General features: G+C 47.4%; 1 protein-coding gene across 1 annotated transcript; it reads left to right on the top strand.

The window, feature by feature from the left end:
• The first annotated feature begins 1,445 nt into the window (after positions 1-1,445).
• Positions 1,446-25,491, top strand: kdm7aa (lysine (K)-specific demethylase 7Aa). The gene is made up of 18 exons (XM_080022643.1): positions 1,446-1,564; positions 10,147-10,232; positions 10,845-10,962; positions 11,102-11,262; positions 13,642-13,783; positions 14,498-14,684; positions 15,059-15,221; positions 16,515-16,602; positions 16,688-16,794; positions 17,112-17,203; positions 17,629-17,715; positions 17,875-18,129; positions 19,970-20,094; positions 20,744-20,880; positions 21,091-21,185; positions 21,273-21,496; positions 21,930-22,342; positions 22,467-25,491. Exons 1-18 carry the CDS (start codon positions 1,467-1,469, stop codon positions 22,553-22,555), a joined length of 2,667 nt encoding a protein of 888 aa, XP_079878769.1. The 5' UTR covers positions 1,446-1,466; the 3' UTR covers positions 22,556-25,491.
• The last annotated feature ends 1 nt before the right edge of the window (position 25,492 follows it).

Raw genomic sequence — 25,492 nt, 5'->3', positions numbered from 1 at the left:
GGCGTTTTTGAGAAAGTATAAACACCAAGAAAAATTGTAAATATGCAAATCGGTCCTGGGAAGCACATGTGTCTGTGCTGCATGCGCCATGTACCTTCTTGGCTATGCGGAGACACAGATGGGCGTGTGGGGGGATGGGTGCTGTCAGCCCGCAGATCAAGCTGCGGGTCGGTGGTCCCATTGCTATTCATCACACAAGCACGTAGGGCATGTCAGACATGCTCCATGGAGACATACCAGGGGTATTTATTTATTTAATTTTTTTTTTGTCCGAAAGACATTTTGTCCTGAAGCCTTATCAAGTGGATAATCATTGGCCCATGAATTTATAAAGGACCTCATTCCATATATTTACTTTGAACGCATTCCATTTAAATCATTTTAAACTGATTTAAAAGTAAGTTTTGTCACCTGATGTTTACAACATACTTAACCCACAATTAGAGCCTATTAAGCTTGCCGTGATATCATCAAATCGCAGCACTTTGATTTGAACCACAGCCCACTGCGTAAAACTATGAAATTAGGTAATTCGTTTGTTGGTAAAAAAAAAAATAATAATAATAAAGTTGGGTCTTTTGTTGGTAGGCACACACAGCCAGATGGAAATGAGTAATATGGAAATTGATGTCAGGGACGGGGCTGCCGAGAATAATGCTGCTGCATTCAAGGACAGTCGGAAATCGGTAACTCCCGAGTTGGCAGTTCCCACTTCCCAGCTCAGCGTGTTGGTTTGTTTGCGCACCGAGCTTTTGAAATTCTACAGACATATACGCAGGAGCTGCAACTGTCCGGTAGTCATTTGGATCGCGGTTGGGCGTCTTTTCAAAGTGAAACCCCACGCGAAGGAAACGTCGCTTTGCTCATAAGAATTACAAGCGACGCGAAGTGACGGCAAGGTGACGGCGCCGCACTGTGACGTCAAGTCTGTAATCTCGGCAAACCCGGCTCAGAGCGATTCGCCCCGACGCTCCGACTTGGAATTCCGTCTTCAATGGCCGTTGCTTTGCGCTCTAGAAGTGGACGTAGATGTCAGATGTGTGAAATAAAATTACAATTTTTAAATCTTATTAAATACATTAATCGAACGGAACACAATAAGGTAGCGTAGAAAATTTGGAAAGAGTAGAACAGAAAAGAATACAATATAAAAGGAAACAATAGAACAGGGTATCGAATAAAAGGCCATACGAATCCATACACAATAGACCGTATAATGATACAATAGAATATAGGAATATTAAAAAAAAATAATAGACTAGAATTGAAATTGAATAGTATAGATATAACTTAGATAAGCGGCCCTTTTGCGCTTCACAACAAGAGGTTTCAATCTTTCCCCGAGTTTCACCATCAGCGGAACGTCGCGCGCGTTTTCGTGTGTGATCGGCTGTTTCCGGGTTTCCCGAGTTAGGCTCCGCCCCGCCCCCCGCTCCGTTCCTGCGTTGTTTGGGGACAGTAGGAAGATGGCGGCGGCCCCGCTGTACTGTGTCTGCCGGCAGCCCTACGACGTGAGCCGGTTCATGATCGAATGCGACATCTGTAAGGACTGGTTCCACGGCAGGTACGTCGACTATCCACGGCCGCGTGTCTCCGATCCACCCGCGGGCGCCAACACCGAGCGCTTGCAGAGGAAAAGCGGCGGGTTTGTAAGCGGTGTTGACTGCTAGCTAAGTTAGCATGCTAGCCAGCTAGCGGTGGGCGACGGGGCTTTAAAGGGTCTGTTGACACGAGCCCATACAAAGTGTCTTTCGCCTGTTACGTTTCATTATCTCAGTGCACGTTTATTTTGAGTGATCGGCGGCATGGTGTGATCACGACACCTTCTGGGGTGCAATGTAGATGTTTAATTTAACCACAAGAGTGTTTAGATATCAAGAAATTGGGTGATAGATACTTTACTCTCCGGGGAAATTGCGGCGTTTCGGCGGCTCACACCAAAACAATAGGCAGTAATAACAATAATTAAACAATAACAATCAAAAATAGGAGGAAAAAATTTCACTACGCAACGAACCAAACAAAGTTAATACACAATAAGTCAAAATGTGAATTAAAAACAGAAAGTCAATCTGCAGCAAAACCTTAAACCCAACAACAACCCTTTATATTCACACCTCGTCAAAATAAGTAAATGGTAGGACAAAAGAGAATGAAAATGCGGTTCCATTCGGGACGTGTCAGCCAGTTTGAGTGATCAATGCCGGTCTGTGTGGAGATAAAATGCCCTGGCGTTTTGAGTCACAAGTTGTTTTTCAGGAGTGCTTCACATGAACTCACGTTTGGTTTGAGCTCCGCGTCTTTGAACGAAAGCAATAGACGCGTTGACCCGTTCAAGATTCAAGATACTTCATTTGTAATATAGGTAGAGAGAGAGAGGGAGAGAAAAAAGTAATAATCTATAATAATCAAAAAGTCAAATAATAACAAGCGTAAAATTCAAGCAAAAAGTTACGACGTCGGGTGATGTTTTGTTGTCAAACACGACTGTAATCCTATGCGCTAAGCGTTTTATAGAGAGTTATACTTGTTGTTGTTGTTGTTGTTGGTCTGCTCCCGTCGAAAAGCACAAGGGTCTTGTTATGGTCGGGCTCTTGATTGACAGCTTGAAACATTTAAATCCCCTCTCAGCCAAAACGGGCACATGGCAGGAGACACCTAGTGGAGCACGGGGGGATTATTTAAAGGTATGAGGCACGTGTCTCCATGAGGCTCACGGGTTTTGGCCCAGTTTTCAACATGACTTGTTCAAATTGACGGTGGCTACAGGGGTGGTGCCCAGTGTTGTACTTAAGATATTAAATGTTTACTTTGATTTCATAGAGTGCATAAAAATGATTTGGGATTTTATTAAGTTTGACTTGGCACCTGTTGTGTGTGTGTGTGTGTGTGTGTGTGTGTGTATGTGTATACACACACCCTGTGGTTGATTGGAAAACTTGATTGTGTGGCATGTCTTGGGCATCCTTTTGGGAGTGATCATTTCGGGGCCGAAAGCGTCCCTGCCCTCCCTGATCTCACTGTCAGTCTGTATGGATCCATCTCCACGGCAACCGTGTATGAATATAATAAGCCGTTTTTGCCAGCGTCTAAATGACGGAAGCAATTGCGTAACCACACTAACAGGGCTGCCAAAAACTCAGGCGCCCAGAATTTGCAGGGCATCTGAGCCAAGAAAGTGGCTGTGTCATGTGCCAGAGAGGAAAAGAACAAAATGTTGGAGCTTCCCCCGTTGATGACTAATGCACACTCACTCACGCACTCAAAGAGCAAAGCTCCGCAGCCAGCCCTGCTTCTAGTGTCTTTCCCACGACACTGGCCAGAACCACGGGGATTTTCTCTGGCTTCACCCCATAGAGTTGTGTATTTGTGTGTGTGTGTGGGGGGGGGGGTGTTCCTGGTGCCTGCTTGTCAGCATAGCTCAGCTGTCCTTTCTGTTTGGGTTTTTTTTCTGTGAGGGGAGTTTGTCTTGTTGTCTCTGCTCCCGACCAGAGTGATCCTGTTTTTTTGTGCCCCCTCTCTTTAAACTCTCCTCGCACAATTCAAACGAGCACTGAAATGGGCCTGGTCGCGTGGTGGCGGGTGTGACGTGGATTATTTATTTATTTACTTTATTCGATTTAGAACCAAAGGGAGGGAACGGGGAAACAGAGATCACCATTTACACTTTGGATGTCAAAGCTCAGCTCTAAGCCCGTCATTTGCTGCTCTACTTAGATCCAGGGGTGGGGTGGGTGGGTGGGTGGTTGTCTTTTTTCTTATTTTCTCTCCTAAGGAAGATTCTTAATTGTTTCATCACCTAGAATTTCAGTGAATTGTCGGCGGGTCAACACACTTGACTTGAAACTCGATGTAAGGCACTCGGGTCAGTTTATGTCTGGCTCAGCCAGCTGTGGTTAGAGTGTTGATAGACCAGGGGCTTGATGGGATCTAGGAATGGGTCGGGGGATGATTGATGGTCTCGCCACAGAGCCAAGTTCAATGCACCATCCGTCTGTGTCGTACAGACAGAGAGCTCTCGGAAGAGAGATGGATCGCCTCCATAGTGGGCCTTTTTAGTGTTTACACAAACTGGAAGGCTTGATAGATTAGCGGAAGGAGGCTTTGGTCCGGCTCTGTTCTTTCACTATGGAGACATTTGAGATTATCTGTTTGGGCCTGCTGATAAGTTAATGGGTCAAAGTAAAGAGCTGCTTTGTAGCCCACACTTAAAGCTCATGTTCACATTTATTTGCATGACCGTCTCTAAGGACCTGGCAAATTACATTAGTTTTAGTTTGATCAATGTTGATTAGAGGGGGCAACGGCGTGTTGTATTGATTAAGAGTCGGTTCAAATTAGGCCACAGTACAAAGCAGTGCTGCTAATGTTGATTCAAAGCTTGATGTACATTAAGCCAGACTGAAGAAAACGTATACTCCATCTTAATCTTCAAATATGTTTGGTCGCTCTATGATTTCTTGTTAAATGTGTAGAGCATTTTGCACAATAGACAGAGGGAGCAGACATACTTGCTATTGTTTAGAGGAGAGAGAAAACTTGATTATGGGTTTTTATGATTTTATTTGTTATTTCTTTTCGTATTTCTTTTCAGAATATAAGAGCTGAACGCAAATCGTCATAGCAAATTCATCTGAAGATGGAGGCATTTTTTATTCTTGTTTTATTGCCCTCTATTGCTATACTGCGCTAAAGAAAACAAGCTGCTTTGACTGCACACCACTGAGTAACGTTCCTCTCCACTGTTCATGATGCAATATAAATTTTCTCCTGAAAAGTATAGAGAAAATCGATTTTCCGATGCTATAAGGTGTGTGTGTGTGTGTGTGTGTGTGTGTGTGTGTGTGTGTGTGTGTGTGTGTGTGTGTGTGTGTGTGTGTGTGTGTGTGTGTGTGTGTGTGTGTGTGTGTGTGTGTGTTTTAAGGGTCTCACGGGTCTGCGTAGGCATGTGTGAAGGCAGAGGCCCCGGAGACTCCACAACTTGGCCCAAAGTGCCGGGGGAGCCTGGAGGCCCTGCAACTTGCACTGTCAACAATGACGTTGTTTAAAACTCTGCAGGGCTGCATAGCACCCCACAGACAACAAAGTGATCCCTTTTGTTGTTTCCCAGCTGACCACCTAGCGTTCCTCCTCCTCTTAACTGCTCTCTTTGCCACTGCTGGCAGGCTAGAGCGAGACAATTTAGGCCAGATTGACGCATTTGGGCTGGAGGCAGTCAGGTGCCCCCTCTCGGGGTCAGATAAAGATGGCCAGGTGTGTTTAACTACGCTCATCCGCTCTCCGTCTCCGCCATCCATTAGGGATCTGCCAGCTCCCTAATGTCGGCGTGCCGGCTCCCCTGACGTGGGGAGGTTATTTAGAGCTTAAAATGATGGCTGCGCCCGCCTCAGGCTTTTGTGTTTCCTCAACGATCAACGAGGACAATGAACCCCTCACAGTGCACGGGCTAATGAACAAGCCCTCTCAGTCACACAGGAAGGAGGCCCTCGCTGAGAGGAAGCGGAGAGGGAGCGGGGTTGTTGATGGCAGGGCTTTAGCGAGCAGACAGATCACTTCTCATTCACGATGGGATGTTTGGCTTAGCGAGTGGCCGGGGCGCTGAGACAGTCTACGTAAAAACAACGACACTCGGCTCTGAGGTTGTTGGTTTTCTTAATTGCTCGGCAATGTCGCCCCTCACCTCCGCCAAACGTCGTTGCATTATCCACAGGAGAACAATGCAAGTTCTTTAAGTGTCCCGCAACAGATGGTAGCAATATTATATCTGGCGGTTTAGGTGACGTCAGTTTAATTTGTTGCGCTTCACTTGCCTCCCACTCGCTGCTTTCCAAGGCTCTGAAGTACAATCCAGAGATTTTGTGCGTACACTCGACCAACCCCGCAATGATGCAACTCCTCATCATTCCTGTGCAAAAGAGGAAATGCTTAGCCCTCTTTTGTTCATTCTTTTATTTATTTTTTTCTGTTCTTTCACTGTCCTCGCGGAGTTTCCTCGCATTTGGCCCCCAGCTCCTTTCTGAGCTCAAGGTGCTTAAGCTGTCGAGCGCGGGTGTCGTGCGAGCTCAATCAGGCCGCTGCACAGCACAGTGCCGTGCTTTCTCACTCTGCTGTTGCATAAGGAAGGAAAGAAAGGAGGGACGAGGGCAAAGAGGTCGCACCCACCCCGTTGGACTCACCTCCGACCAGCACGTCCCGGCGAGACTCACGACAAGCCGCGACTCATGAACCTAACCTCAACCCCCAAAGCTCACAGGTCCCCGACAACAGTTCGGATACATGAGCGTGTTCCCTGGTTTCTGCCAGTTCCTGCTTGTCACATGGAGGGGCAGGACTTTCAAGTCTAGTTTGAAAGTATCTAAAAATAAATTTAAAGCGCTACAAAAGAAGCAACCCTACTTATTGCAAAACCAACAAATGATGTGAGATTTCATTAGCCATGTTGTTAGTGCTGGGAGATCAGTCATTACAATTTTCAATCATGAAGCAAGATACTGTCTGGGGTTTTGCTCATCTTGATATAGTTAAATGACGTCTTTGAGGCTGCATTACTTATGCTTGTTTCTCAAATATTTATTTTGTGTAAATATGTTCTTGAAGCACAAATAGTCATTCCCAGTCATATCTCCCAGCCCTGTGAAGTGTGATTTCTGTGCCTTCACAGCTTCACTCTGCCACTGAAAACTGTGTGTGTGTGTGTGTGTGTGTGTGTGTGTGTGTGTGTGTGTGTGTGTGTGTGTGTGTGTGTGTGTGTGTGTGTGTGTGTGTGTGTGTGTGTGTGTGTGTGTGTGTGTGTGTGTGTGTGTGTGTCAGGAGCTACCGTTGGTGTCGTGTCTTCTGGAATGCCGGAGGGGGGGAGGGGGGTCAGTAAGTCTCGGGACCTCGCCACTTCCCGATGAGTTAATGGCTCTCAGCTTTGTTTCCTTTTTACTGTTTCCTGTCAATTCCCCTCAGATCAAAGGCGATAGCAGGCCGTAGCCGACGACGCAGGTTGTACCGCTAACTCGAACCCTGCCGTTTACAACCCATGGCACTTTGCTCTCCATCACCTTGAAGCCCTGCGGCCCCGAGGCGAGACACCGGGGAGTGTTTGTTTAGGGGAAGGCGTTGCTGGTGGGGGTGCGTGGGAGAGAGCTTCGAAGCAGTGTGTTCAGAAGTTATGTGTTCGATATTAGCCAAGCTTAATTTCATGGGAATGTCAGCTCAGATGGTTATCAAACAAAAGATTACCAAAACGTAATGTTAAGAAATCGAGAAATGCTGCGCTGAAGTAGTAGTTCCCAGTGTGGGGTCCTTCAAGAGGCCCCAAAGAGTCCCCCAGCGTAAAATACCAATCGTTAAATGTCACCGTCATTTAATTGACAAGACTGAAGCACTATTAAAGAATGTTCGTTCATGACTGTTTTGATTATAGTGTAGAGTTGGTCACCACTGCACTAAAGGACATGCACCACGGGCATTCTAAGGCCTCAACACGCAAGACTGTGCTCCCTGAAGTCCTCAAAATCCGAACCTCCAGAATTCACACCAAATTGACAAGCCGAACCGGGGCCCTGCAGTGCAGTGTTGACTTTGAGCAGAGTCTTTATTTTGAATTTTTTTTTCGAAGTGCAAAATAGCAAGCATAGCAGCGCACATACTGAAGACACACAAATGTGCGTTGGGACCCGCTGAGGCAGAGTTGCAATACTCTGGGGCTGCTGAGCTCACTGCTGCTCTGGTGTGTGGGTGGGTGGGTGGGTATGTGTGTGTGGGTGGGTGGGTGACTGTGCGTGGGTGTCTGCTGCCTGCGGTCTAGCTGACGCAGGGCAGTCGGGGGTTGAGGTTTGAGCGATGCCGAAACTGTCACTGAACGTGGGAGAGAGAAACGCCTGCGTACAGTTCCTGTCGTCTGATCGCTATTGCGCAAAGGTTTCCAGAACACAAGCCTTGCTCTTATTTCAGCGATCATGATGCTAGACTTGTTTATTGATTTTTATTTATTTTTTTTGCTCCCCCACACGAGAAAAAGCGTCATTGGCGGCAAAGGTCATTCGAGGTCACCCTCCAGTGAACACTGTACTCTGCCGTTTCTCACTTTTGTTTGTTGTCTCGGAGCCTATAAGTCATCCCCGTCACCTACACTCAGACACACTTGCCCTGCGCCCAATTTGTTAGGGGTGTGATTTTTAGCTTGTGTGTGGTTATATCCACCCCCCACATTTATGCGGCTGGCGGAAGACTCGACGTGAGAAGCCACCCGGGGTCGACCCTTTTCTCTCACTCTTTCTCTCCCATTTGATTTGTGCCAGAGGCCAACTGTTGCCATTGTTGTTTCCTTGTAATCGCAGTAGTCAAGAGAGGTCTTATTGCTTTCCCCCGAGCTGTCTTGGTAGGAGAAACAGCGTGACTCTTGTTTTTCTTTAATCGACTGATAACCGATCTTTAGAAAGATGGTTTTAATGTCTGCTCGCCTTGTTGTGGGGCGTGGACTACACAACCAAGATAAGATGTTAAGAAGGCCACGTTCTGTCCGCTCTGCGTTGTTGACTTTATTGTGACTGCTATCAAATAGATACTGTCGTTATCGTTGGTGCTATAACTTTGCTTTGAAGCAGCGGTCAGTGGTTAGTCAGCTGTGCGTTGCAGGATTTATCTGAAGGGTCATTCCTCCTCCACGTTGTTTCTTCAAAACCTTCCAACATTAGCTGCTGGACTGGGAGCACCTGTTACATAAATCTCAACAACGTCGCAGCTTGTGTCTTGCAGTTGCGCGCCTGCGTGCTCTATCAGTGTTATAATATGCCATCAAATTAAAAACGTTGTCTCGATGATGATCCAACCTCAACATTTTTTCACCATGAGAGCTTCGTTTTCCGGTCTGATATCAAAGCACTATTGCCATTTAGTTTTATAATCACAAGCTTCAGTTGGATTTTGTTGGGTGGGACTTGATGAATATGTCGTGATACGTCTATATTGTGGCTATCAAAGTTAATTTGTGAAAATTAACACGTTTTGTTTTTTGCCATTGGGGTTTTTATAAGCATGTGTCCTGGCTTTTGTGGCTACCTGTAGCTACTAGGGGTGCCATGATTGTCCAAATCCACTTTAACATTTCACTTTTGATTTTAAGGTTTCCATTTCGATTTTTCAATTTAAACATATGTATTTTTTTCCAGCGCCGGTGGCAATGCCATTGTTAGACTATCGAGTCTTGATTTGTGAAGAAAACGCTTGTTTCTCAATATGTAACTTTGAGGCCAGTCAAATTAAATAATTATAAATAATGTTGTTTTTTTTTGTCGTGGAATAAATATAAACAAAATAGTTAATACAATTTCATAGATAAAAGAAATGCTTGGGAGCCGCAGAGCCGTCTCTTTTTCTCCTTTTCTCTCTTCTCCTCCGACCACAACACCTGTGTCCGCTCTGTACATTCTTCTCTATTCTGACTGTTTTCCTTAGCATCATGTTTTGTTTATAATTATTATCTTATCTTCAATATCACCATCTAAGTCATATCCATAACGTTTACTGCTGTTATGGAGCGCCTGTAAAATATATCATATTTTATTGAATCAAAATCCTCCTGCCCCCCGGATAGTGATACAGTACACAGTTTATTTTCAGATAACGTTACATTAGACATTACATTCATTTTGATAACAAAAATTACCCACAAAAATACGGGGAGAATCGCGAACCGGCTTGTGATTACGAAGTTCGAAATCGAACGCTCAATTCGATTGATTTTCGAATCGGAATGTGTGACACCCCTGCTAGCTGTGTTTACCCAGTAAAAATCATCCTAGAAAGCTCCATTAAACCAACCCAACAACAGCACACATCAGCTCGTATATAATACAGAGTTCAGGCTGTTATGGGTTAACTTAGAAGTGGATTCTGAACGTGCGTGGGTTAAAATACAAACGTGTTTTTTGGTCAGCACATTTTTTTGTCAAATGTTCTTGGATTTCTCTGCTTTTGCATTTGAACTATTAGCGTATTTTTAAGTTTATTTCCATTGAATCTGGTTTCGAGCCTTCTGTGGAGTTGTGAAGGAATGCAAATAGCATTTGACAGCACTTAATGTATATCCACCTTTTTGTGTAAAATTCCCAATATTGCAGCGATAATAAACTCAGCCGCTCCTTCCTCTCTCTCCAGCTGCGTCCAGGTGGAGGAGCACCATGCCGTGGATATCGACGTGTACCACTGTCCCAACTGTGACGTCGTACATGGACCCTCCCTAAGTGAGTACCTGTGTTTATCTGCCCACCTGACTTTGTCCCAACGTCGCCATTAGCCATCATTAGGGCGTAGCGTATATATCCGTGTTAGGACTTATCAGCGTGACAGGCAGGTGATATCAGGACTTCCCCTTATGAGTATCTATACCTTTGTACGCAAAAGGAAGGATGTTTTAAAGCATTTTCTCCCCTCAAAAGAGCTCAAAAACATAAAAATCCATATGTGTTAATAAAAAATACAATCTCTTGACTGCTATTCTGCTATTCCATGCAGCACATCCTACTTTTCCCAAATGTCTGTCTGTGCGTATTTCCCCCTGTCCCCCCTGACCCCAAACCACCTCCTACCCCGGTGTGGGCTGCTGGACAAGCTCCAGGGGATTTTTTTTTTTAGTGGGGATGGTGGTGGGGGTAACCCTGGCCAGCGTGCAGATATTGTCTGGCTTATTGAATGTTGTTGTAATCCTTCCGATAAAATTGGACAAAAATCGGAGAGTTGTGAATTGGCAGTTCTGAGAGCTCGGCAAGGGGCCAAAGTTGCTAGAAAATCAGACTCAAAAAACGACACTTGGGTGTGAGCAAAAGCCTAATGCAGGGGGGTTTCGTCCTTCGCAGTGAAAAGGCGCAACAACTGGCACCGGCACGACTACACAGAGAACGACAATGGAAGCAAGCCGGTGCAGGCAGGGACCCCGGTGTTCATCAAGCAGCTACAGAGCCGAACCTTCCCCAGGTACGCCCCCCACACGCCGACACACAGGCAGCCAGGAAAGCACACCTTCATGCAAACCCTGTATTCCAAACCGATTAAGAGCACTCTCTGCATTCTGTGGAGCTTGATAAATTATCGTTGTTTTCTCCGTGTGTTCCAGCGGGGAAGAGGTTCTGATGAGGATGAAAGGCGAGCAGGTGACAACCAGGTACCTCGAGCGGCACGGCTTCAGCTACCCCATCGCCGTCACCGAGATGGAAGGCCTGGGCCTCAAGCTGCCGCCGCAGAGCTTCTCTGTCAAGGATGTGGAGCAGTACGTCGGTAAGGGTGCTCACCCGTACCTACAAATAAACCCAGTGGCGGTGGAAACAAGCAGTCGGTGTTTGGGGCTGGACCCTTCTCAGAATGTCGGGTTCGGCCGTTCTATGCAAATATTCCACTATTCAGTGGGCGCGGGGGTCTCCATCCCGAGGGGGCGACGAGGGAGGGATTGGGGTGCATTTTGCGCACCTGTCTCCCTGACTGATGATGCGCGTGCCAGCGACGGGGAGCCCACGTACGGCGCGCTAAACAGTGGGTTTTTTAGATGTATTTACATTATTTTATTTAACGTCTGCTTATGGAACTAAACCATGCATGATGGGGATACTTTCCCCGTTATTCTCTCTCCCATCACCCCCTCTGGATGCGTTATGCGTAGAAAATAATCTTCGTCTACGAGTCGTGCCCCTTTCACCACACTAGTTCTTAGTTTAGTTTTTGGTTGTTTTATTTGGAGGATCGGGGCGCACGGAGAGCCGTGTTCGATTCACACATAAAAATATATTAACGATTCCTCTTTTTTCTCAATTATAATTCCTCATTCATCACCCCTGTACATTTTGTAAGCTTCTGTCTGTTTTATGCTGTTATTGCACTGTTACTGACTGACAAAAAGAAAACAAAAAAAACGACCGCTACTGATTAATCGACTGGTCAACTTTCAGGGAGCAGCCCTAGACGAATTAACTCCCTGCGAGGCGCTCCCTGTGACCTGTGTATTCCCATCCACATTCTGTTAGAAGAAGAGCCACTGAAATCACCCGTAATTGGCCGTCGCAGAGCAGGCACCATCTGCGTGACAATATGAACAGGTTGCCAGGTTCACAGGTTTTAACCCACTTATCGGGCATCAGGCGTCGGCTGAGTGAGCTCTAAACGTGGAGCAGCTCGGCTTTCGCTGCCCTCTCCGTGACCACGACTCTTCCTCGTGGAGAGGGCCCGGCACTCGAAGGCTCCTATTACAAGCCCATTACCAGGCCCACCAGTGTTTTTATCATCAAGTTCAGATTACGCCCTCTTGCTCTCTCTCTCTCTCTCTCTCTCTCTCTCTCTCTCTCTCTCTCTCTCTCTCTCTCTCTCTCTCTCTCTCTCTCTCTCTCTCTCTCTCTCTCTCTCTCTCTCTCTCTCTCTCTCTCTCTCTCTCTCTCTCTCTCTCTCTCTCTCTCTCTCTCTCTCTCTCTCTCTCTCTCTCTCTCTCTCTCTCTCTGCCCCCCTTCCCCCCCAATACCCTTTTGAGCCTTTCTCCGTCTGGCAAGGCGCAGGTATTGTGAGCCGAGGCTGGGTTTTGGGTTACGTTTCTTACAGTGTGAAGACAATGGCACGAGAGGGGAGCGGATGCCGGCGTCTAGAGTCCCTACCCGCTGAAACACAGTGCTGCTCGGGCGGGGTACGCGCGCCGCCAAACCCCACGCATGCTGCTCGTGTTTTAAATCCGGCGACGGCACATTGCCACCGGCTCCGTTAATTTGTCGGGGGTGTAGGGATTTCCGGAAAATCGGTCTAGTCGCAGCAGAGGGTGTAAAAGGCACCGTCAGACCGTGAAAGGCGACGCTGTCTAAATCTCTAACCGCACTCCCCTCCTCAGGGTCTGGGTTGGAGTTGCGTGGGCTCGTCAGCGTGTGGTTCGCACAACGCTTTGTCCCCTCTGTGTGACTGACTGGCCCCGCTCCAGCTGTTCTCTGCCATCAAACGCTGGCCAGCTGGGCCCCGAGCTGTGTGTGTGTGTGTGTGTGTGTGTGTGTGTGTGTGTGTGTGTGTGTGTGTGTGTGTGTGTGTGTGTGTGTGTGTGTGTGTGTGTGTGTGTGTGTGTGTGTGTGCGGTAATAAAAAGGAAAAGGTGTGTGTGGGAGGGGAGTGGGGTGGGGGTAGCACACAACAGCCAGCTGTCTCACTGCACACGTTGCTCGGCCACCGGCTTCCGATCCCTTGGTTCCCGGGTTCCAAGCCCTGTCTGGTTCCATCCAACTGTTTGCTGGTGTGCCGAGAGGGACTCTTATGCTCCTTATCTGTCTTCTTTTTACATCCGGGCTGAAATTTTTATTATTTTTTTCCTCTCATTTATACGCCCCCTCCACCCCCGAGGGACTGTGGGTCTGGACAGATTGTCTCGCTCTCCTCCTCCTCCACTTCTGTATCGGTGCCAGTTTCCCCCGAGGGGCTTGGCTCTGCAGACACACAGAGAATGCGCCAGGCCTCCGACCCCATGAACCCAGCCACCCACTCCTGGCCAATTAAGAATTTTTAAAGTTGAACCACTGTCGAAGATCAGCTTTCCGTCCCCTTTTTTTAAATTTTAATTTAAATTTTTTCAGTTTGTTGCATCCCAATATTTGGAATAAATGGTGAAAACTGCGGCCGTTTGCTCTTTGTCCCGTTGCAGGCGGCGACAAGGTCATTGACGTGATCGACGTGGCGCGACAGGCGGACAGCAAGATGAAGCTCAGCGAGTTCATCAAGTATTACACCAAACCGCAGCGGCCCAAGGTCCTCAACCTCATCAGTCTGGAGTTCTCTGACACCAAGTAAGCCCCAGAAAGTGTGGACGCTGCCGCGTCAACTCGGAGGAGAAAGCGAAACGCAAGCTGGTCCCGTAACCACCAACAAACAAACTGTGAATCTGTAGGGGAGTTACATTGTGCTCATGCTATAGCTACACCATCATTTAGGAGAGATGGGCACAGGTCATTTGAACATGGTCAGTACTTTTCACAACTTAAAAGTAGATCTATGAAGGATGTTCCAGTAGCCAGTATTTAGTTTTGAGTACACAATTCCTGGCCATCAACCTCTATTGATTTATTTATTTTTATTTTGTTTTTTGAAATGGTGTACAAATCATGCAGACACTCAATGACAATCAAAAGCGGTCACTGTACATTAGACGGCTCAAATATATATTAACAGACAGCCATCAACATTTTTTTAAACTTTTAAGTTATGTGGTAGGGCTGCGTTAAAAAATAAAAATGGATACTCGATTCAATGCTTTCATTTGAATTTCTGAAACAGTTTGAAAATTGTCGATAATTGTTTATACTTAGTTTGGAAGTTACGCGACCATTGTCCAAGTGAATGAAACACAGGCCATAGTTACAAATAAGTTGAATTGTGGAATTCCTGTAATGAATTTGTTGCATGAAATGTTTTTGGATTGCACTGAAAAGAGAGTTGCAAATTTCATTATGGATGTACCGCCTCCCATCTCACCTTAAACCCACCTCTTCCCCGCCCCGCAGGATGTCGGAGCTGGTGGTGGTGCCGGACATAGCCCTGAAGATGTCCTGGGTGGAGAACTACTGGCCCGACGACTCCTTCTTTCCCAAGCCCTTCGTCCAGAAGTACTGTCTGATGGGGGTCCGCGGCAGCTACACAGACTTCCACATCGACTTCGGAGGAACCTCCGTCTGGTACCACGTCCTCTGGGTGAGAGTCTTTTTCATTTTTTTTCTTAATATCATATGGCTATTGCCAGGGTTCTTGCCAGGTCCTTGAGCTTATATATATATATATATATATATATATATTTATTTATGGACATTGAAAGTCATAACATAACAAAAGGTGACAGTTAATTGATGGAATGTATTCAAACTTTGCATTATATTTGTTTCAAAATTTCTGATACTGGCTTAAAATTCCCTATACATTCGTATGGAAACATGATTGTAGGATCTCAACTATTTTACAAAAATATTCCGATGAGTGGAAATAATTAAATAGTTAAGTCGATTTGTGCGATAGGGTCAGGTGTGTTTACATGTACCTATGTCAACCTCCCCCCTTTCTCCCTTTCACAGGGTGAGAAGATCTTCTACCTGATCAAGCCCACTCTGGCCAACCTTGCACTATACGAGGCGTGGAGCTCCTCGCCTAATCAGAGCGAGGCGTTCTTTGGGGACAAAGTTGACAAGTGCTACAAGTGCATCGTTCCCCAAGGAACCACCCTGCTCATCCCCACAGGTGTGGGTGTGTGTGTGTGTGTGTGTGTGTGTGTGTGTGTGTGTGGGTGTGGGTGTGTCCCCGTTACTCTTTATAGCCGTCGTTCCCGAGGGACCTCCACCGCTGGAGTCACTTGGACGGCGGTTCCCAAAAGCCAATTGATTGCAGGCCATTATAAACAAAGACGTCGATATGTGTCCCTGTGGCTTCATATCAGGGAGCTCCTCGTCCAGCTGACTTTGCTGGGGCAAGCCCGGCTGACCTGCGGGTTCGGAAGCACCATAGGCCTGTTGGTCTTTTACAGCCTTGAGTGAATCTACGCTGCACGTGTTGGACCGTCTCACACACACACACACACACACACACACATACAAGAGCAAAAGTATGATCTGTCCTCCCATGGCGTCTGCCAGGAAAAGTCAAGACACCTCGGAGGAGCTCTCGTCGCTGCCAAGGAAGAAATGTCATAGACAGGGGAATTTCCTGCCACGTAAATGAGCAACGTCCAAATTTTAAAAGTGCTTGGTTATCTTCATTACCGTGGAAAAATAGCTGTTGTTGTTATTATTATTATGTAATGCGGCTAAATCCAGCACCAGTGACTCGCCGCTTCCTCCCCCTCTGACGTTCCCTTTTGCCGAGGACTCCAAGGCCTGTTGAAAAGTTTGAGAAATGAAAAAAGCATATGAGCTTCACGGCTCCGCAGTTCGGCTGGCCTCCCCGAGTTGGCGGTTAATCCGTCGCCGTCGGGGTCAACTCGTTCTAAAGGTCCGTCCGTCATTCTCTGCCAAAGGATTGGAATTCCATTGACTCTGTGAGCGAGAGAGAGACGGGGGAGGTGGGGTCAGAGAGCACAACAAGCCAGTCACCCACGGCCCCAGTCGGTGGCGGCATTATCAGTCTATTTACCCCACCACCAGCGTCCCTCGCTCCCCCTGCAAGCCTCTGCTTTCTCTCACTTCGACCGAATACAGAGTTGCTGTTTATCCAAGTGGGCGCACATCTCAAATAAGACCTTATCTCCTGTAGGGTCTGATTGGAGGGAGTGGGGAAGCGTAAGCACATACGTGTGTGTGTGTGTGTGTGTGTGTGTGTGTGTGTGTGTGTGTGTGTGTGTGTGTGTGTGTGTGTGTCTGTGTCTGTGTCTGTCTGTCTGTCTGTCTGTCTGTCTGTGGCGCACATGCATTTTCAAGCACGTCAGTAAAGTTATTTTCACTGTAAATATTTATCCACATTGTCTCTCTCACACACACACACACACACACACTAATTGGATCGCTTGTACCAACTGGTGTGTTGCGCTGCCCCCTGCAGGATGGATCCACGCCGTTCTCACCTCTCAGGATTGCATGGCATTCGGAGGGAACTTCCTTCACAACCTCAATATCGGCATGCAGCTCAGGTAAGATGATAACAAGCCCAAGGCCAACTTCACCCTGCTGTGGCTCTACTTGTCTCACTGTCCCGTGTATTCGTGTTCCGCAAAGGTGTTATGAAATGGAGAGACGCTTGAAAACTCCTGACCTCTTCAAGTTCCCTTACTTTGAGGCGATCTGCTGGTACGTGGCCAAGAACCTTCTGGAAACCCTGAAAGGTGAGCGTCGAACGGCCGGTTTAGCTTATACTCTTAGCGTGAATTTGGAGTACCTATCACCACATGACAATGCCTTGATTTCATGTCAGCCTTTACAAAACCACAGCACACTAATTGTGTCGGATACACTTCTGAACACGACTGATTGGATCGTCATATGGTAGTAACATTGTCATGTGTGAGAGTGGGCTAAGTTCACATTTAATATACAGTCAAGACTGTGAACTGGGAGTCTGATACATAGCGTCTCTCAAAGTTGATTAAATATTATTCTTGTTGTACCCTTTTTATAATTATTGTTCTTTTTGCTCCTTTAGAACTACGAGAGGACAACTGTCCACCCCCAACCTACCTTGTGGAGGGCGTCAAGGCTTTAATCGGCGCCTTGAAGACCTGGTTAAAAAGAGAGGTGAATAGTCGTCCGCACCGTAGATGGCCTCCAAAGCTGAGCCCCCGCCATCACCTGCGCTAGCCCCATGATCACTGGCTCAGTGGTTCTCAATTCGTTCCTTCAAGATGTTCCAGGGACCCCAGAATAATGATCAATATTGAAACTTCATTATGTAGATCATTTTAAAAGATGTTGGCTTTTTTGTTCCTAGTTTCTCTGTTATTTCTGTAGCTAAAGTATGGCGCTTTGGACTAAATCATATCTCACAATAAATATATTCTCTGATTGGAGTCCCAGAGCCAAAATCACATCAAATGGGATCTGTGGCCTAATGCCTCTCAAATTGAAGGTCCTTGGTCCTTGATATGACAAAGGTTGAGAATCTCCGCCCGAACCGACTGTACTCCCCTCTTGGCTGACTGTGGTCTATTGGGTCCGTGCAGGTGACTGAGCCCACCAGCGAGGTACCAGACCACATCAGGCCCAACCACCTCATTAAAGAGCTGACCAAGGAGATCCGATACCTGGAGGTAAGGAATGAAGCAAGACACGAGGAAGGGAGAGCTGACAACGCAGAGATAAACAAGGTTTAAACATTACCCAGTGCTGGTGTTCAATCATTTACAATTTGTTGGCTGTTTTTAGACAGTTTTTTTATTTTTTTATTTTATTTTTTTATGCATCTGCAGGAGGAGCCTGGCAGCCTGATCAAGGCAGCAAAGCCTCAGGTAACCGTGCCGGGGTTGGCAGTTGCGCCGGGGGGCTGCCCGGCCACCCGCTCCACGCTGGAGAGGCTGTGCCAGGCACGGCGGGTGCGGCGAGCAGCGCGGCGGCTGAGGGAGCAGCGGCGGAACGACTCCCCCAAGGTGCCCTCCAACCTGGACATCCTGGAGCAGCACACCAGAGAGGTGCTGAGGAGGCTGGAAGTCGGACCCCTGGAGGAGGTGAGCGGTCATCTCATTCAGAAAGCTGCTTGGTCGAGTCGCAAACTATAACATTGTTTGTGTTGGGTGGATTACACTACAAGTGGTAAATGGATGCATTTATAAAGCGCTCCTCTAGTCCTGCGACTACTTGCACTTTACAGTACATGCCTCACATTCACTCATTCACACCGCAATTGTCATTTAGTGCGCGTGGCATTCATAAAGTCATTGCGGTGCTCGCTTCATGGCCGCACGGTGATTTTTGGCTACGGCGCACACCTCCCAATTTTTGGAACTGTGCGCTGTGTGCTTCAGGTTCTTCTTCTTCGGTGCTTATTGGCGGTTGGCAAACCAGCTTTAGGTGCATTACCGCCACCAACTGGACTCACTCCCTTCTCCTTTTGTGTGTCCTGCTGCGTGGAAAGGGCAGACATTCCACCTCCTTCTGCGTCTCTCCCAACGCAATAATAAAGAAATGATTTCTTCCTTGAGGTTCAGCAGCTCCATGTTGTAAATAGCCGAGTCTGTTTTCATAGACTCGGTCTGTTTACATTTGCATTGCTTGCGGTAATAAAATCCGGAAGTCAGCTCTTTCTGGTTTGTGCACAGCGCTGCCTGTCTTTCAGGAGAATATCGCCACGGCATCTACACGGCACTGCGCAACTAAAGCCCCTTTCCCACTTGCACTGTAAGCCATAAATCTACGGCAATGTTCCGTATTGGCGTCATGTGGGAAAAGGAGCTGGTGTCAATGTTCCGTAAAAGTCGTTCAGTAAATTTCCCCACTCACGACCTAGTATAATTTACGGCAAAATGGCATTACAGCTTTGAATGGAAGTGTGTGGGAATGGAAGCGTCAGATTCCGTAAAGTAGGGGTGAAGCACAAATAGTGGGTTTTTACAAATGTTTATTTTGTCCAAATATAAAAAAAAATGTGAAGACAAAAAAACAATCGGAGAATAAAAGTGCCGTCCCAACCGTGGAGCTCGGCCGCAAAGACGAGAAAACACGTCCAGTCTCTTCGGAGACAGGTCTTTATATTCTTCAATTTTATTATTTTTCTTCTTAAAAATGGAACTCGGGCCCTAGATTTGTCTTTTAGAGTTAGGGGTGCGGTGTGGGGACATCAGCCACAAGCGCTTTTCTTGCCCACTGGTTGCACCAGCGGAACGAGTAGACAGGGAGGGGTAGAAGCTTCCTTCCCCGGGGGCAGAGAGTGTAGGACCGGTTGAAAGGGATCACACTGATGTAATAACGTTGGGGTTGGGTCATTGCGACAGGGGCTCTGTCCCCTCGTTTCCTAGTCTAGTGTGATATTAGACACCGCTCGCACAAGCATTACGTACTGTACTGTATCGTACTGTACTGTTTCCATTCTTGCCGACAATAGATATACCATATAGAAGAGCACGTGTACAACATGTTGAAACGCAATACAAATACATTGAAACGCTGTTTCTTAAAAAGTGCCAGCTAAATAGAGTATTAAATAAGGGATTATTTTAACAAAATATAATAATCTCTTGGATTATCCCTTTAAACCATACATGAGACTACAGTGGCATATTCATGATGATGATGATAAGCTTTATTTTGTCAGGCGCCTGACCCCAGAATGAATCACATATATAAAAACACACATAATAGAATTCAGTTACAGAACCACTGCACGCAACACACAAGTGGTGCACAGTGCCAAAAAAAGTTTTGGACATGGTGGTTATTTTGATACAGAGTCCTTTTATTTATTTGTGTTTTATTTATTGAACAGAGTCATTCCTTCTAGTTTACGGTGCATGCCTATACGTGTGCATTGTGTGAGCGACGTGTCTGAGTTATGGTCATGTGACGCCGCAGGATGCCGCGTTCTGCGCCAAGGTGCACGGGAAGCTCAACAAGGTGTCGACAGCATCCGCCGCCGCCGCCGAGTGTCTGGAAGACAACCACCTGCGGCTCACTCTGGTCAACGGCAGAATCATCCGGTGAGAGCCCGCAACTGTTTCGAGCGACCCTTCGACCCGCGCTTGGCAAAGCACAACATATCTTATCTGTGTTTTTTGGGGTTTTTTAGCATGGATTTGTCCGTGTGCAACGATCCAGCCGGCGAGCAAGAGTCCACATGGCGGCAGAATCGTTTGTAGAGCGGAATAACAACAGTTTAAATAAGATAAGGATCTGGTTACATGACATTCTGAGGACTGTTGAATAATTGCACGGAAGATACTTTTTGCAGCAGCGATTTATGAATTATTGATAGGAGCAGGCTGATGTAGTCCTTGGTACAGTTAATTACATACAGGCTCTCAGACTAAGAGAAAAGACAGCGGTTAACGGCACCATGGGTAATATTTAAGCTGCTCGGTGCACGGATTGACCACAATGGAGCGTAAACACCAGTCAGTCCACTGCTCCCTCGGCCCGGGGCTCTCCGTTTCGGAGGAAATGCACCTCACCTCTGGACCCGACGATCTCTGCTCAATCCCTGCTACGCTCAGAAGCCTCGTGGCGATGGAGCGGTCATGTTTGGCAATGTTGGTGTGGGTTCGATGGCTCCCTTTAGAGGTCGCTATTTGACGCTAATTGTCCAGTTGGAATTTTAACCCTGTGTTCGTGTTTTGTATCCCCGCACAGCGACGTGAGGCGGCCGCCGGCGGGGACCAGCCCGGTGAAGGCCGAGGGGGGGAGGCAGCCGGCCGCCCCGCCGCAGAGCTGCCTGAACGTGAAGGCGGACAGGACGACGGGCGGTCAGGAGAAGCCCCCGCTGCTCAGTAAGTCACCGCAGAAAACACAAAGCGCTTCGAGGAAGCACGACGGCGCATACATTGGACCTGGCAATGTACAATTATGAGCCATCGTCTTCAGCCAAATTGGGGGAGTGGCCTGATCTGTGACCTACGTGGGGTGACAGGAGTGGGTAGTCATTGTTGTTCCAAGTTGAACTGCTGGGCCGTCTAACTGTTGTCCGGCTTTCTCCACAGGGGGTCTGCAAAGGGTCAAAAGTGAACTCAGGGAAGAAGCTTCAGGACACTCTAGTGTTTCGGACGTGGGGTCAGACAGCGACTCCCCCGCGGAGGTAACCCAGCTCGCACCGGCCAACGAAGCACACATCAGATCGCCGGAGGTGAGCCACCTGACTGTGACTCTGCTTTGTCTCTGTCAGCGGAAAGCGTCCTCGTCGACGTCGACGTCATCGTCGTCCTCGTCCTCGTCCTCGTCGTCTTCGGACGAGGACGTTTCGGGAAGCTCCCAGGAGGAAGAGGAGGAGGAGGAGGAAGAGGAGGATGAAGGAGAGAGGGACTCATCCCAGCAGAAAGGCTCAGGGCACACCATAGAGCTGGACCAGTCTGGCCAGGAACTCAGGCACAAACACAAACCACTCAAACGGTGAGCAGCGCCGCTCACCAAGACAAGTCCAAAAAATAAAATTGTTGTGACCACTTTGTGATGGGGATCCATAGTCAAAGCCTTGAAATGCCTACGGGCTATCTTCATACAGTGATGGATTATATAGTACAGTGGTTCTCAACCTAGGGTCCGGGGACCCCCAGGGGTCCAGCAAAATCATTAATTGTATAAGTGTAACATTATATAAAATTGAGGCTCCCCGAAAAAAGGTTTTGGAACACGGGTATAGTAGACGGATAGTATAATGGATGTGCCAAGATAACGATAAAGAATCTTTTGTTAAAGTTCAGCAAGATTTCAATCTCGATATTACCAATCTTTCTCTGAGCTATATCACAATATTAAGGTGACTGGGAGGATTTTGTCCAACGTGAAATCAAAAGGCCTTACCCTTCCTGTTCCTCCCCTGCAGAGAACGTCCTACCTCACCCAGCACAGAAGAGGCCATTCAGGGGATGCTGTCTATGGCTGGCCTGCTCTGCCCCCCCAAGCCGGAGAAGGGCGGCGTGTCCATGGAGCCCTGGTGGTCCCGACCGGGGCCCCGCTCGCCGCAGGAGCGACGGGAGCATCCCACCCAGCCGCAGCAGCCGCAGCCGCAGCAGCAGCAGCAGCAGGAGCAGCGACACCCCCACGGCGACAACAGCCCCATGGACAGCCAGGGCAACAGCAGCAGCGAGGCCTGGGACAATCAGGGACCCATCTGCCTCGGAGCCCCCAGCCCGGAGGCGGAGTACCAGTACTGTGACCCCTCCATGTCCCCGCCGCTGCACCCCTCCAAGAGGCACGCCCCCAACCCCCCGCCCATCAGCAATCAGGCCACCAAAGGTTTGGAGACGCATTTCTGTTTTGTGGATGTGAATGGATGCCCTTCACCATGCCTTCCTCTTTTGTCTTGGTTTCGAATTATGTTATTTCTAATTTATTTATTTATTTATTCCCTCCCCCGCAGGCAAGCGGCCCAAAAAAGGGATGGCCACAGCCAAGCAGAGACTGGGGAAGATCCTGAAGCTCAACAGACACAATCGGGTCTTTGTGTAGCACTCTAAATTATCCCAGGTGTGTGTGTGTGTGTGTGTGTGTGTGTGTGTGTGTGTGTGTGCGTGGGCGTGCGCGCGCCCTCCGCCCCAATCTCAAGCTCGTTCCCTGGTGGTGGAGGTGGACGGAGGGGGACCCTGTACATTTGTTTTCAGACACTTTTTTTTTTTTTTTTTTTTTTTTTTCACGCTATTGAAAAGAAAACACAAAGAAAATGGGGGAGAGGAAAAAAAAAAACAAAAAAAGCAAAGACAAAACACAAAAAGAACCCAATCCGCCCGGAGACGCGCTCACTGTGCATTTTTAGGAGACAGGGTATTCGGCGCGTCGGGCCGAGGGCACGACTTCACTACAAGCACACTGAAAGGACGGGGGGGGGAACAAATACGTGGCAAAAAAAAAAAAAAAAGTTCAAGTAAAAGCCATTAATGAACAGACGTTAAATTAAAAAAACAGGAAAAAAAAATGTAAAAAGGACTGAGTTGAGGGCTGGCTTCCGATCGGTTGAGACACTGGCGACAAGGTGCTGCAGACAACGAGGCGAACTGACATTTCAAAATGGTGCTTAATGTTTTATACTTTTTCAACGAGAGACCCCCCCCCCCCCTCCCAGCAATAATGACTCTGAGCAGCGGGCGAGAGAAGAGGCACTTTTTCGCTGTATTTCGCTCGGAAGTGAGGTATTTAAAATGGCCGCTGCAGAGTATTAAGTGAATATTTCGGGAACTTTTCAGTCCCCTCTCTCTCTCTCTCTCTCTCTCTCTCTCTCTCTCTCTCTCTCGCACGCGCGCTCTCGCTCCCCGCTTTAAGGCATTCCCCCCTCGCACACTCAAAGCGCTGCCTCTCTCTCACTCCGAAATGTCAAGAATAGGAACGAGTCGTCCTAAAGCCCAGACGAGGAAGCGTGCTCACATATCCTGCTTAATTTATTTGTTTTATCTGTGATGTTTTTGCTTCTTATCGTTTTTGTTTTTTTCTCCCTTTTTTTTTTATTTTTTTTTTTATAATTTTGTATTTGATTGAATGATGTATTTATTGAGAAAGAGGTGAATAATTTTATATTTTGACCTTCAACCTCAGCTATTCTGAGGACTTTAGAGGGGTTCTCTCTCTTTTCTATCTTTACACGTAATTACTGTAAATGTGGAAGGTTCTTTTTAATTATTATTATTTTTCCTTAGATTCCATGTCTGTCGTGTAGCAAATTGCCTACATCTCATTTCCTCTGTATCTATTTGGTCGTTACGCCCCCCACCCCGCCCCCGACTCTTTTAGCTACTGGTGACGAGGAGGATTGATCTCACGTCGAAAAGTTCTGAAAAGCGTTCCAACTTCCACATCTGCTTTGGAGATAGAAAAAAGCAAAAAAAAAAAAAAAATCAAAGCCGGGTGCCACTTTTCCATGGAGCAAAGTGTTCTGAGCCACTGTGGTCGATCCAAAGTAGTCAGCTTGTAATCGCAGACGACATGAAATGAACATTTTGAGGCGTTTCAGCGGGGCCGATTGGAAATAGAGATATATATATTTTATTTTTCATTTTCTAAACGATTCCAGCGATGTGTTGTTGACGTCAGGTGCGTGTTTCGCTCGGTATGCGCAGTTCTTCGCTCTCAGGGAATGATGCCACGGACATGCCCTTTCGATCAGCCACCAGCCACATCATGGATGCAGACGAGCTTCTGTCCAAGATAGATTCTCTTCCAAGTTTTAAGGTTGCTGAGGGTTTATTTGTTTTTTTTGTTTTTTTTTCTACAACGGTCAAGTTATTTTGTGTGGTCTTCAGGATGATTGTGTCCGTAGGACAGGCTGTGCTCGGTTTTTGGGTTTTTTTACCCATCAGTTTGTTTACTTGGGCCAACTCTTCTGATGTCTTTTTTAAGCTTGAATTTGGCATGTCCTCCACTATGCTACCAGACTAATTGCTTAAGTCTGGTTTTTAAAACATGGATTGATTTACGATTCAATGTGTATAGATGTGGAGTTAAATACCTTGCAGACAATCAAAGAATGTGGGTGGCCCACCAGGTGATCTTATATCCTTTCTTTAAAATGGCTCCCCAAGTAGTCTAGCCATTAAGCTAGGGGTAAGAAGTGGATGTATAGGCCCGCGGTCCAATTTTGGATCAAGACCTGTGAGTTGAGAACCGCGGAGCTCTTGCAACGGCCCCAGTGGACAGTACAACTGTCCGTCATCTGGAATACCGTCCGAAAAAGCTCTTGCCATTTCAAGGAAGGAAATAATATACATCACACTGTGGGCCCTCACCATGCTGACCTTGCCCCCAAAAGGCTCTAGATCAACATGCTGTTGCCCCCAAAAGGCTCTAGATCAACACGCCGAAGCTGTCGTCCAGGTATCCAACTCCTCTCATCCGTACACTTGAACCGTTTCTCATAACTGACTTAATAGTTGACCTCGACGTGAGCCCTCAAACCTCAATCGCTTGAACGCTTTCGTCCAGGGGAACGAAACCCGAGTAGCTTTAAGACCGGCGCTGTGGTGCCGGCCCGCCAAAGCTCAGGGCGACTTGTGGTGCGCGCCGGCACACGGCGGTCGTGTGATTGAATGCTCAGCGCTGACGAGGCAGCTCCACGTCATCCAGACACAGAACTCCGAGCAAACGAAACGAGGGTCGGCGATGTTTTTCACCGGGTCTGTCGGGGTTTGTTGTCTTCCTTCCTCCCTCCCTCGACTTTACACTACATGTTCATCCCCGAACCCTTTGCATGTCAAGTTAATGAACTCACAAGAGCTAGCCTGCAGGCAGGGTTTCCTCGGGTTTGACTAATATTGAGTGTACAGGATCTGCTCCATGTCGGCTTTCCCTTCGCGTGCAGATCTCATGCCATTTGTGTTATGTGCGTTGACCCTTTTGATGGTTTGTTTTGTCTGAATTAAGACTGCTTATGATTTGAAGTAAACAAAACACTGGCTAACT

The sequence above is a fragment of the Zeus faber genome (genome assembly GCF_960531495.2).
Source record: "Zeus faber genome assembly, chromosome: 21".
NCBI classification, from domain to species: domain Eukaryota; kingdom Metazoa; phylum Chordata; class Actinopteri; order Zeiformes; family Zeidae; genus Zeus; species Zeus faber.
This window is presented reverse-complemented; position numbering and strand designations above follow the sequence as displayed.